The 13220-nt window shown below is 36.4% G+C and overlaps 1 protein-coding gene across 3 annotated transcripts in view; it reads right to left on the bottom strand.

Annotated features, from left to right (window-relative positions):
• Positions 1-13220, bottom strand: part of PRKN (parkin RBR E3 ubiquitin protein ligase) — a 693458-nt gene that overhangs the window by 454492 nt on the left and 225746 nt on the right. For 2 of the 3 annotated variants that reach the window (XM_085576858.1, XM_085576857.1), the window contains exon 4: positions 10585-10677. The exons of the other annotated variant lie outside the window; for it this stretch is intronic. In XM_085576858.1, coding sequence (XP_085432984.1) covers positions 10585-10677 — 93 coding nt within the window. The remainder of the gene's footprint in view (positions 1-10584; positions 10678-13220) is intronic. 3 annotated transcript variants of the gene reach the window in all.

Below are 13220 nucleotides of genomic sequence, written 5' to 3'. Positions count from 1 at the left end.
AGACACAAGGTTATCATCAGAAGTTGAAATGAGACCAGAATAAAGTTTCAAACAAAAATTTATCAATATCAAGAGGAGATTTGACCCATTAACATTGGCGAACTTCAGGATCAGTAGTAATCCCTTAGAGATGAAAAGTTTTTCACTGTCTTTCTCCCTATTCTCTTATTTCTCCCTACGTTGATCAGAAATATATGTTTTATGTACATGGGAAACCTAGCACATTACCACAGTAAATATGACCTGGAAAAATATTTTTAAACATGGCTGACTTCCTTTATTTTTACATGTCCTTCACATAGTAAAGGGTCAGACCCTGTGTTCTGCCAATGCAAAATGTCAGTTAATTACATTTTGTATCTATTAATGTCTGTCCTGATTTAAACGTGCTTGAATATAATTTAAATGTAATTCAAATATAATATAAATTAAATTTATACTATAAATATAATTTCAGTTTCCAAAACTCAACCTCAGAGAACTGTCATACAAAAAATCTTTTTTTCTAAGAAAAGTATGCAGATGTCTACAAAGAAGATATGCACCATTGAAAAAAAATTAACACTTTTTCAATTTTTCAAAAACATTAACTACATTAGAGTATAGTAGCGATGTATCCAAAACTAATGTTAGTCAACTGATCTATCAAGTGTTTTCACTGTGCTTCCTTGGAAAGTATTAACCACCTGGCAGAACATAACTACAGAATTTAAATGGAATTCAATTTTTGTGGAAAATGACACACACCTGTATATTCACACACTTACACACTTTTCATATGAATAACTCAAAAGACTGAGAGTACAGTTCTCAAATCAGTCTAAAACATAGTCCTGCGATTAAAATAGTTAAATTAAAGGAAAAGAGGCTTATGCTGAGCTATTTAATATATGCTTCAATGTTGTGAAACTTAATATGACAAAGTTTTGGACACCTGGACATTCGTTCACTCGTACTTTGCTGGAGGCTCTGATTACTGGAACTGAGAGCATGTCTGGATTAGACTTGATGTGAGCTAAAATCCACATCAAAAATCTAAACTATGGTATTGCATATGAGAAGGAGGACACTTGCAAGTGACTTAATTTTACTTTTGGCAGTTTCTCTATGCAGAAACAGCAGATCAATCAATAAGAGTAAAGGTCAGTGTCTTTAGCACAATTGAAAGGGAATGCCCTATGACTTAAGAAAGCACGAATGCTATTGCTAGTAGAGATCCACAATAAACATGACTATTTCAGCCATTTATTCCTGACTTGGTCTAAACAGCAGGAAGTGAGATCAGAGCCTGTTATCTCTTCTGTTATCACTAGTCCTCTCCCATCGTTCCAATTTCCTATGTGGGCTGTCTAAAGGGACTACTGAAACTGCTGCTTCTATTCACAATCATCCTGAGTAATTCTGTGGTGCCAGTGCTCACTGTCCTAGTTCAGTCCTACACTCCAAACTGATTTTTGGCATGACTCTAATGAAATCCTTCCAATTGAACAGAACCATTTTATTGAGTACATGAGCCCTTACAGCATAAAATAATTTGTTAATTGGCTGATGCCTTTCCTGATCCACTCCCTGCTGTCTTGTGTCCTTGCTTCACATTTTATGCCAAGGATTAAAATTTATTTCAAGGATTAAAACACTTGAGGCAGGAAGCATGCTCTCTGTCTGCTTTGTGTTCTGAGCTCATTCCATCTGGACCCAAAGATAAAATTATTTTATTGATAATAGTCTGCAAAATAAATCAGCATGACTGAATACTGCAGTAAAAAATAGTAGTCATAGGAGAAACCTAAAATGAGACATATTGCTGATTTACTATAGAGGATAAATCTTATGCATTAGCTTGGTATTTGCTCTGTGCAAAAATAGACTACATTAGCTCAATATTCATTTTTCTTAGCACTTTCAATTTTGTTTTCAGTTTTCATGAATATAAAAAGTCCCCGCAAACACATTCCCTGTGCACAAATTTGAAACACAAGAAACAAATTTATAATATAATGGGTTGGAGCAGTTAAGCAGCACAGATCTATTCAGAGATACAGAATAACTTTAGAAATATCTGCTAGAGCAAAGAAGCTGGAAAGCCACAGCATGACAAGAGGAATGCACTGATTTTAGAAGGAATGTGTTAAATGGAGATTTTCAGCAGCAGCAGGATTCACCATTTTATGCAGATGTGCTGATCACTTTCTCAAGAATTTGGCCCCATCATTAGGTGCAGGTCCTGAGCAGCATCAGCAGGCCAAACAATGACTCAATTAAAAATGCAAATGACGCAAGTCTGCTTACAGTACAACACTGATGGCCAGCATTATGCTCTTTACTGATTCTCATACCACTTGTTCATGTTACCATGGCCCTTGGCTGAGACTGCATCCCCTTGGACCCCCTTTCAAAAGAAAGACACAGGAATAAGGAAATCTGTCTTATGCACCAGCTCTGACACATCAATATAAATAAAGAATGTAATTATGGCACAGTGCCAGTAATCACTAAAATTGCTGCAGAACCAACCATATAAGTAAATGTATGAGGCACACACCTTTTGGGTATACAACTTTAATGAGAATTGAGAAAACAATCTCTATTTGCAGTTTTCACTTCCAAATATCATAAAAAGACACTTATTACATGCTAGTGTTAGGAAAATGCTTGATGGTTTTCTCTGTGGAGTTCATTAAATTAAGTTGCCTTTACAGCCTAAAAAAAAACAAAAAGAAAAAAAGCTAGGATGATATGAATACAAGAGGCCTGTCATTTATGCTCTGTATCAGGACCTGTCCTCTCACCCCAATGAGACACACTTTCTCTTTTCTACCCCTTCAAAGCTAATTTCCTCACAAATATCACATCACAAAAAAAAGTCTTAAAACTGTTTTCTCCCTTTAGTATTTTATATAAAAAGGGGATGTAGCTTTCTCTGATGTGTATCCCAGTGTTTTTATACTGTCTCCCCATTTAGGTTTTTAAGCTCCTTAGGACCTGAATTCCTTCCACATTTCTGTGCTGTTAATGATGACCATCCAGTGGGAGCTTTGTACAGGTTAGTGATAGCATAGACCAATTATTTTGATATGCATGACTAGTTAATGAGGAAACATTAGTCATAATGACTATAGACTTGATTCTGAACTCTCTAATCAGTCAAAACATCCAGTATCATCTCTATGACTGTTTAAGTGAATAAATTCTAAATAGGGATATTAGTAGCAAACATACTGTTTTCATTTGAACTGCATTTTCTTATAGATTATACTGATTATACTGAGTCTTTCCTATAATCACGTGTTTGAAACAGGACACAGCTACAGGAAATCTTTCAACAGATTGAAAACTATATAAAGTTAGGATTATTTCAGATTCCACTATATTTACATTTAGACTAGTTGTAATTTGTAAAATGTAGATTGGCTGTCAGAGACCTCGGACTATTTTAGCAATTTGCACATACATAATGAAAAATACACAGAAGAGAAAGAAAAGAAGAATTCTTCCAACTGTGTTTACTTTAAGGACTTTGTTTGATTCAACACAGTAGGAGGAAAAACATCTGAAATACAAACCCAGAAGGCTCAATAATGAAATTCCCACATAAAGTAAAAAAAAAAAAAAAAAAAAAAGAAGTGTGGGTTGTACTTCTAGACTCAAAAAAAGAGAAATTACTTACAAGATCTCATTCACTTTGCAAAAATACAACTAGTATGTTCTGTATTTAAACTTTTGTCCTTTAACTGTTTTTCTTTGTTTGCAAAGACTTCACAGAGCACATATCTTTCCTCCCCAGACTCAAGTATGCGGATGCACACATTAAAAAACTTTGCCACATGTTATAGATTATATCTATCCTTTATGATGCCTATGTAATTTAGAACATGAAAATGGTATTTATTTAACAGCTAGATTCATCTTAACTGGTTGTGATATATTCTTCTGAGGAAAACTGACACTTTTATGGTTTGATTCAATTCATCCTAAAGTAGATATAAAAACATACAAACATGTCAGATAAATTGTGTCTAAAAGGGTCTGTTTCTCTCCATTGTGGGGATTTAGAATCACAAGGTGTGATAGAAATATCTACTTTGCAAATCTCTAAAATTAGGGAACATGAACCCCACTTGGTGATGCCATGCGAAGAATTCGTGACAAAGACCTGAAGAAGTCTGCACTATGGATAACAATATGAAATATAATAAATCTGAAAAAAATCCCAATTAAACAACCACAACTCCTTCTTGATACTCAAATCGGACTTGCAGAATGTCTATACATCTATAGGTAATAAAAGTATATGGAATACACAGCTATTCAGAAAAAAAATAAATGGACTTGACACTGTTTCAAGCACTAAAAATTTAAGAAGATTTGAAATTTGGCTGAAAAGGGTATAATGCCTAAGAGGTGGAGTAACGGAAGTTACTTGACAAAGACAATGGGGCACACTTATCTTTATAATGCCTTTTTAGTGAAAAATTTTGTGTGAGAAAAAACAACCAGGAGACATCTATGAATTTAAAAAATACAAAAAGCATAGCATTTGATTTATCTTAAATTACTGGAATTCAGGACATTATTATATTAGGTTTTCTCTTCCAATCATTACCATGAAAGAATCATCTGCTTCACTTTTCTGAGCCCCAGTATAATTTACCTCCACTTTCTTTTATATTTCACCCAAATCCATCATTATTTTTTTACCCATCTAACTTCTGTAATTACCTTTTCCCTGTCTCATTCCCTTTCTTGACCTCTATATAAGGTCATCTTTCTCTTATCTCTCACAATATATCTTCCTCTCCTTCAGCTTGCTCTCTGATTTTCAGACAAAGGAGCAAAATTCAACATTATTGCTCATATTAACAATAAGGAGTGAAGGATTCAAAAAGAGGAAAAAATAAAAAACACCAAAAACCAATTGTGATGATTCTGGCAGACAGCAAAACATGGAATAAAAAATAAAAAAAACAAAACAAAACAAAACAAAACAAAAACAACACACCAGAAATTTCAGGAAACTGCTGAAAGCTTGGCAAATAATACATGGGAGAAAATCAGTGCTACAACAACAAAGTGTTCAAGACTTAAAAGTGTCAAAAGGTCTTCCATAAAATGTATTTCTTGTACATGAGGAAACCACTATGCAGCAATCATAATATTCCCCAGAAAGCTCCACCCTGAACTGCTTTTTACATCGCTGAAGGGACCGAGTGTGACCTGTGGTGATGACAACTGGCTAGGCTTTATTTGCAGCTGAAGGCAGCGACTTCTGAGTTCAAGCCTAAGCATGAAGTGAAGATGCTCCAGAAGTCTCACAGATCATGCAGTGTAGGCTTCAGTATGAGCAGAGATCCAGTTGATCACAGTTCCAGCAAATAAACTAAGAAATGTTTAAAAATTTTAAACCAGTGGTCATCAAGAAAGTCCATAAGGACAGACTGGTCCCATGTCAGGCCAGAAAAACAGCATATACAAGACATACATTTAGACACAGCACACTTAAAAACATAGTCCAGTGATGCAACAAAGGAAAGGACCTGAACTTAAATGTAACTCCTGGGCCAGTGGGCTCACTGAGAATATGTGAGGTGAAAACCTCTGACAAGGCTTCCAGCAGCTCTTGCACACACAGCTCTTTTAATAAAAAGTCTGACCCAAGATTACACAACTGTCCATTTCACAACTGGCCTTTGACAAAACTAGCTAAACACCCAAGGATGGAGGGAGGTTGAAGAAGTCGAAATAATGGCTATTCCTACTGAGTTGCTTCTCTGTATTAGCTCCCTAATTACTTCCTGTGTCCCAAAAAAAACCAGCTCTACTCAACTACGATTACAACTCAATTAATTACAGCTATGAAAGGCTGGAAACCAGCAGCAACATTCTTGCTGTTAGCTTTCTTACAGTCTATCATCCCAATTCATTACATTCTGGAAAGGTTTGTTTTTCAGAGCACCCAAGGAACACAAAATGAGGTAGCAAGGCTTAGGGAAGGTAATTGATATATTCAAGATACTAAAACTTTATCCTTGGAAGTGGTCAAGGCCTTCTTGGATGGGGCTTTGACCAAACTGGTCGGGTGGAAGGTATCACTGCTCATGGAAGGGGATTGGAACTAGATGATTTCTAAGGACCTCTCCAAACAATTCTACAATTCTATGACAAAAAAAAAAAAAAAAACAACTTCCTCAGCAGTTTTTTAATATAAATTATATATTGTTACTGAATGAAATGTAAAATTATCTTGTGTTCAAATACATAGATAAAATACAGGAAATAAAGCTCAGGAATAAATGAACAGCTTTCAGAGTACAGTCCCAAGAGAAAACTGTTCCAGGACTTGAGAATTCACCATCAGAAAACCAGAAATGAACAGTGAAATGACAAAGTTTTCTAGTGATATGATTTTTTTCAGGGTATTAAAAATTAAGGCAAACCAGAAAAAGCACATTGAAGACTGCAGGATTCTAAGTGACTAACAGTAAAATGAAAAATTAAATTAATTGTAGATAAATGTGAGGTGATATATATAGGAAAAATCATTTTACCCAAACAGTAATCATTTTGACTAGTTATTGTCACACAAAACCAGAATCTTGGGGCTATAATAGCTAGTTGTATGAAAATGTCAACTCAATGCTCAGTAGCAATCAAAAAAGTAAATTGAATGCTAGGAATTATTAAGAGAGGAATTGAGAAGGAAATAAATCCAACAAAACAAAAAAAAGTCACCCCAGAAAACAATGTTGTACAAAAGCTGTAAAAATCCATTATGTGCTTTATTTTCAGTAGCATGTGCAATTCTATCTTTGCTTTGCATGCATAAATTCCACAGATACATCTTTTACAGGACTGTCCATTAATATACTAAATAACTTGTTAGTGGTTTTATTCTGACATTTCAGTGTGTTACAAAACATTGCACAATAACAGTGTACCATAGAAACTGTCTTTTCAAATGACCTGTGATGCTGTTGTTCTTTTTCAATGTCCTGCATGTCAGGCTCCACACTCTGAAGGTCCCACAGAACTAGAATTTTAATGACAATTTGCTTCTCTTGGAAACAAAAGAGAGATGGAAAATTGCTCAGGAAATACGTATCTATAACTTAGTTGATACAATTTTTTCAATGAAGACATAAAATATCACTATTTAAAATTTAACTATTTAGTTTCTGAATTGTGTTATTTAATGACATAAGTAACTTGTTATTTCAATAAAAGTAATATTTTGAGGAAGTTCCTTAGCTGGTTTTACACGTAAAAAGATGTATATTGGCAATCATTCACTTAAAGGCTTTTGCAAAAAAATGGAAAAGATTGAGTGAAAATGGCACTTTGCCATGCTCTGTTATCTCAACATAATTGCATGGTCATTGCATCACTTTTATATAATGCAATACCAGAACTATACTGTAAAGAATAGGAATGATTTTTTAAAAAAGGTCAGCTTAGAATTTCACATACTCTGTTCACATATGCTCTAAACTTGAATGTTGGCTATGCAGCAACACCCTTTTGCATTTAGAAGACAGTCTTGAAAATACAAATCTAAGTCAAGAGGTTTCTTTATCTCTTTAAACCATTGACCAAAATAGTTTGGGAAGAAGGGATACAGTTTTTCCAGGCTATTAAAACCAGCCTAGGTATTTAAGCAATGGGCAGTAAACACCAGCTTTTTAAAACAATTCAGTTGTGACACATGCTAATAGCTAACTTCCTTCTGTAGAGGAAGAAAAACACAGAACAAAGTATTTCAGGAAAAGATGGAAAGATAGACAAAGAGAGACACAGTGCACTCTAAGCTCATGACTTAAACCTCAAAGTTCCTCTAGCTCTGCATTAACTAACAGAATTCCCCATCCACAGATTAGCTGAAAGGCAGCAAGATTCATCACATTAAAGTTAAATGTGCAGAAAATGGAATCATAGTAATCCTCAATGCAATGTTTACCTATACAGTCTGCTGAGCATCTACATCTGTTATTTGATAAGAAGCATGGAAATAATAGTCTCAGACTTTGAAACAGTGATACCAACCAATCCTATCCTTGCATCTCTTACAGATGCCTCAACACATCTAAAAATTCCTCACAAAAAGGTGATGGTACCTATGGTCTAGTGATCCCTCTTGATATGCCAAGATGCATAATTCTACACAGGAAAGCTTTGAGCTTCAGCTCATGACCTTTCCCCACTGTACTTTGGAGAGACCCTTTGGGGTGGCTCCAGCCATATAAACCTGTTGGCTTGATCATCTTCATAAACAACAGAAAAACACACTTCATTATCCAGAAGGAATCAAACGGCTTCTCTATCAGAATGAATTAAGCTCATATTGAAGTTTCTAAGTAGATAGCTGTCACTTTAACTCTTAATTACTCCTTTTTCCTTTAATGAAAACTTAAGGTGAAGTAAGAATGCAGTAATTTGTAGGCCCTGTCAGTCTTCTCAGTAAGAGATATTATCAAGATACATATTGTCAATTTACCAATATGTTCTTTGATTCATCAGTTATATATTTATACTATATGTACAATGTCTTCAAATGTGACATCAGTATGAAATGTTCATTGCATTTGAGAGACTAGATTGCATACCAATTCTCTTCTGGATTAATTTAAACCAAGTCCTGCTATCATTCTTCAACCTGTCAGTTTAGGAAACCACCCTCTGGCCCATGTTAGTGTCCTACCACATGACTTGTAGAGCCTCTACTCCTCACCACCCTATCTATGTACAGATAGGATGTATAGATAAAGCTCTGTGAGCACAGAGCTTTAGCAGCTGCTTGTTACCCCACTCCCAACTAGTGTGACACCAAACCAGAGGCTGCCAACAGAACTCAGTTATTCCCTGGATGCCATGCCAATCAATTAAACAAATTGATTTTGCAGAATGGTTTTGTTAAAGTTAAACAGAAATGCTTAAAGACTATTTTGTACATTCAACTTGAGATGTACTGCATACCTCTTAATCTCTACAAAAGCCTGTTCCCCTCCTGCCATCTCACATAAACCTAAGAAAGCTGGTTTGATGTTTTTCTTTCCATACAATGCTTTTCACAGTTTGACAAAGTTATGTGCTGGAGCTGTTCTCCTTTCTAGTGTTGAATTCCCAACTCATACTATAAGGTAGAAAACATTCCTACAGATTCTAAAGAGAAAAGATTTCATCCCAGTGACTCCCTACCTCCTTCATCAGTAAGCATTTGATCTCTAGCTGATTCTCATGAAGAATCATGATAATCTAGAAAACAATCAAGGTATTATATCTACATCTCCAGTACCTAATGCAGATTCCTGTTCTACTACATATCTGTGCCAGAGGTAATCAACCTTGCAGTTCTGCCCTATTTATAATATATTTATAAGCCATTCAGCCAGAGAAAGAGACTCCAGAGGGGGCTACAGAAGAATAGGGATAGCAAAATGAAATATGAAAGAGACTGTGCCGAAAAGACAATGTTAGATGTTTTTAGATATGGCAATGTTTCATGAAGATCTTTTATTTATCTATAGATTGCTGGTCAAACATAGATCTTTGTTCCTGGATAGCAGATACAAAATGTGTTTGTTCACATTTACAGTGCTAGATTTAGTGTACCTGAAAAATTTCCAATACAGATTAGAAGGCAAAACATTGAGGACTGGCAACATTTCTGTTTGAAACAGATCTTTGCATTTCTATCCTAAATAATTCACAATGGTTAGAGTTATAAAGAAGACATGGCTCAAGATGAGTCAAATATTAATTCAGCTGCAGCCCTTGCTATGTTCCCTTTTTATGTCCTTAACAAGTTAAAAATTACGGTGAACAATGCTGTGGAGTTTAGAAACCAGGCTATATAGCTATTCATCACATTTTGGGAAATCAAGCGGCATTAAAACGCAATAGTGATAATCACTAATCTGCATCAAATCAGGAATTTTGATCTTAATCTTTCACACCTGAAGATAGTGGAGATTTTGCTATTTATTTCATTTTATTAGAATAAACACAACATTCTTTTGAAGAGAAGTAAATTTTGCTTAGGAAAAATCCCTGATAATGTTAATAATGATCTTTACCTGTCCATATCTTCAGCACAGACTTCGCTTAAAACATTAATGATGTTTGATTCAGCTACTCCAAAAATAATTAGTGGAGGCTAATTATTAAGGAAGAGTTGCAGTAGAAAAAAATTCAGCTGCCAAGTGATATACCTTTAAATCAGAAACCAACTGTTGCCAGTTAGAGCTTCCTTCCAGTACTACATGCTGAGTATTTATTGTGTTACAAAGCTACAGAGCAAACTGTGGTGAACAAAAGGAGGAACTTTTTCTCCTACTACTTTAGTTGCTCAGGTGAACTTCAAATCATTTTTACAATTTTAGTTAAGCTACCTTCATAGCAAAAAGGCAATAAGATAATGTCAGCCAGCACTGAAAATCAGGATACTGGGATTTATAATAAAATCCCTGACAAGTTGCACAGTATTGCAGGAAGCTGAACATCAATGAGAACAGTATATGATGAGCAGGCTCAACCTGGAGCATGATGTCCCTCTGTTCCCTCACCCTGCAGCCAAAGACCCCATCTACATACCCATATGTTTCTTTTTCTCTATTCCTGTCTTTTGAGAAGTAAATGTCAAGATGCAAAGAACTGACTGTTGCACCAACAGGGCATCATGGAAGCCTGGAAAGAGATTGATGGTGCTTAGCAAACATGGTGGCTTTCAAGGACACTCCCCACACACAAAAAAAAAAAAAAACAACAAAAAACCCCCCAAAAAACACTACAAAACAAAACAAACAAACAAACAAAAAAAAAACACCACCAAACCAAAACAAGAGAATCTGTCTTCCCCTGCCAAATATAATAAACTTTTTCTTTCAAAGAAGTTCCAGTTTAGTGTCGCTGAAATTATTTGTATTTATAAGGAGAAAGCAGGGTGTGTTTAGCAAAGTTATTTTTTTACCTTCTACTATCAACAAAATTTCTTAATCTCTCCCATGTAGTTACTTTCTGTAGATCAAGCCTTTTTAATAGGTCTGTTCTCCCCATGTTCTTGCTGTGTGCACAGAGCTCCCAATGGCATTAATGAATGTTGAGCACATGACTTGAGCACTGACTGATTCCTGTAATTTTGAGTGCTAAGAGCTCATAACAGAGACCATGTGGGGCAAGCACTAAGCTGCACAGTTGCAGCAACTACTGATTTTTTTAATGAGCTTCAGGAATTCTTGGAATGCCACAGGATAAAGCCCTGGAGGAAAGAGGGGAATAAAACTGGTTAATATTCAAGAATCACCTCTTCCAAGATCAGAAGTGATGCATCCCAAGACCAAGGAAGTCAGAAGGCCTGCATGGATGAATATGGAGCTCTGGAACAACCTGAAACATAAAATGGAATCTTACAGAGGGTGAAAGTAAGGACAGGCAGCACTCAAAGGTTGTCCAAGCAGCGAAGGATCAGACAGGACAGCTAAAGCCCTGATAGAATCAAATGTTTTCAGGAACATCAAGGAAAACAAGGAAAGCTTTTCTAGGTAGGTCAGAGATAAAAGCAGGACTAGGAAAAATGTGGGCCTGCTCAAAAAAGAAACAGGAGAACTGGTTACCCAGGACATGGAGAAGACTGAGATACGCAATAACATTTTATCTCAGTTTTTACCAGTAAGTGCTCCAGACATGCCACCCAAGCTGCAGAAGGCAAAAGCATGGATACGTAGAATGAAGAAATATCCAGGTGGGGACCAGTGAAAAGTGGTGCTCCTCACACATCACTTGTGCAGTTCTGGGGTGCAGTTGAGACACTGAAGGGAAGGCATCCCATCCAGAGGGACCCTGACACTTGAGATGGGCCTACACAAACCTCATGAAGTTCAACAAGGCCAAGTGCAAGGTCCTGCATGTGAGTTACAGCAATCCCAAGCACAATCAAAAGCTGGGCATTGAGAATGGGTTGAGAACAGCCCTGAGGAGAAGGACTTGGGGTGTTGGTAGATGAGAAGATGACCCGCAGCATGTGTTCACAGTCCAGAAAGCCACCTCTATCCTGGGCTGCATCAAGAGAACCATGGCCAGCAGGGCTGTACTCTCATGAGACCCCACCTGGAGTCATGTATTTCATTCTGGGCCCCCAACTAAAGGATGTGGATGTGTTGAAGTGGATCTCCTGTAAAGACAAACTGAGAGAGTTGATGTTGTTCCGCCCAGAGATGGGAAGGTTCTGGGAGCCCTTATAGCAGTATTCCCATTCCTAAAGGGGACTACAAGCAAGCTGGGGAGGGAGTTTTTGCAAGGGCATGCAGTGATAGCACAGGGGAGAATGGCTTTAAAATAACAGGGTAGGTTTAAGTTGGATATAAGAAAGAAGTTCTTTACTGTGAGGCACTGGAACAGACTGCCCAGAAAAGTTGTGGATGCCCCAAATCTGGCAGGTTGGATGGGGCTTTGAGCAACCTGATCTAGTGAAAGGTGTCCATGGCAGAGGGGTTGGAACTAGATGATCTTTAAGACCCCTCCTAATCAAATCATTGTATGATTTTATGATTTTTACTTGTGCCTCATAATTAGACTCTTCCTGTCAAAAAAGAATCACTCTAAAACTCTATTATCAATATTTTTATGCATAAGGGATGTTTCCAAAGTGTTACTTTCCTATTTTTCCTCCTAGCATCAGTAATAAATTCATGTCAATAATTATTCTGGAAAATATACAATGCATAATTTTGCTTAATCAGTACAGAACATTTTCCATCTCCAAATGTCACCTCTAGCTGGGCGTATAAAGATACAAGTGATACACTTGCAAAAGAAAGTCCATCCGTGTTGTCCCTCATAACCAATCAAAATACATTGTAAGAATACAATTCTGTTCCACTTCACCCCTTGACGCAGGGGAGTCAGCAAATGGCACTGTTCAATTAACATGGAAGGGCCTTTAAAACAATAAGGTAATTAGACACGTTCATGAGAGATAATTATGTCATGTAAAGATAAGCATTCCCGGAAGAGCTTTAGCCTCTATTAGAAAAGAGCATTTTTTACATTTTTCCTCTCAAATTAATTTCACAGACATGCAAGGTGTGATGGGAAAATGGCACAATTCTCATCAGCGTTAAAAGCATATGATATGAATGAGGTCTCCAGCATGGCAGTGGCTGCAATAAATTATCGAGTGTGCATTCTGTTTTCTGAAATGGGCTCAATTTATCATTTTATTGAAAAGGTTC

The sequence above is a fragment of the Lonchura striata genome, chromosome 3 (genome assembly GCF_050655825.1).
Source record: "Lonchura striata isolate lonStrDom1 chromosome 3, ASM5065582v1, whole genome shotgun sequence".
In the NCBI taxonomy this organism is placed as follows: domain Eukaryota; kingdom Metazoa; phylum Chordata; class Aves; order Passeriformes; family Estrildidae; genus Lonchura; species Lonchura striata.
The sequence above is the reverse complement of the archived record's forward strand: the minus strand, read 5'-3'. Positions and strand labels throughout refer to the sequence as shown.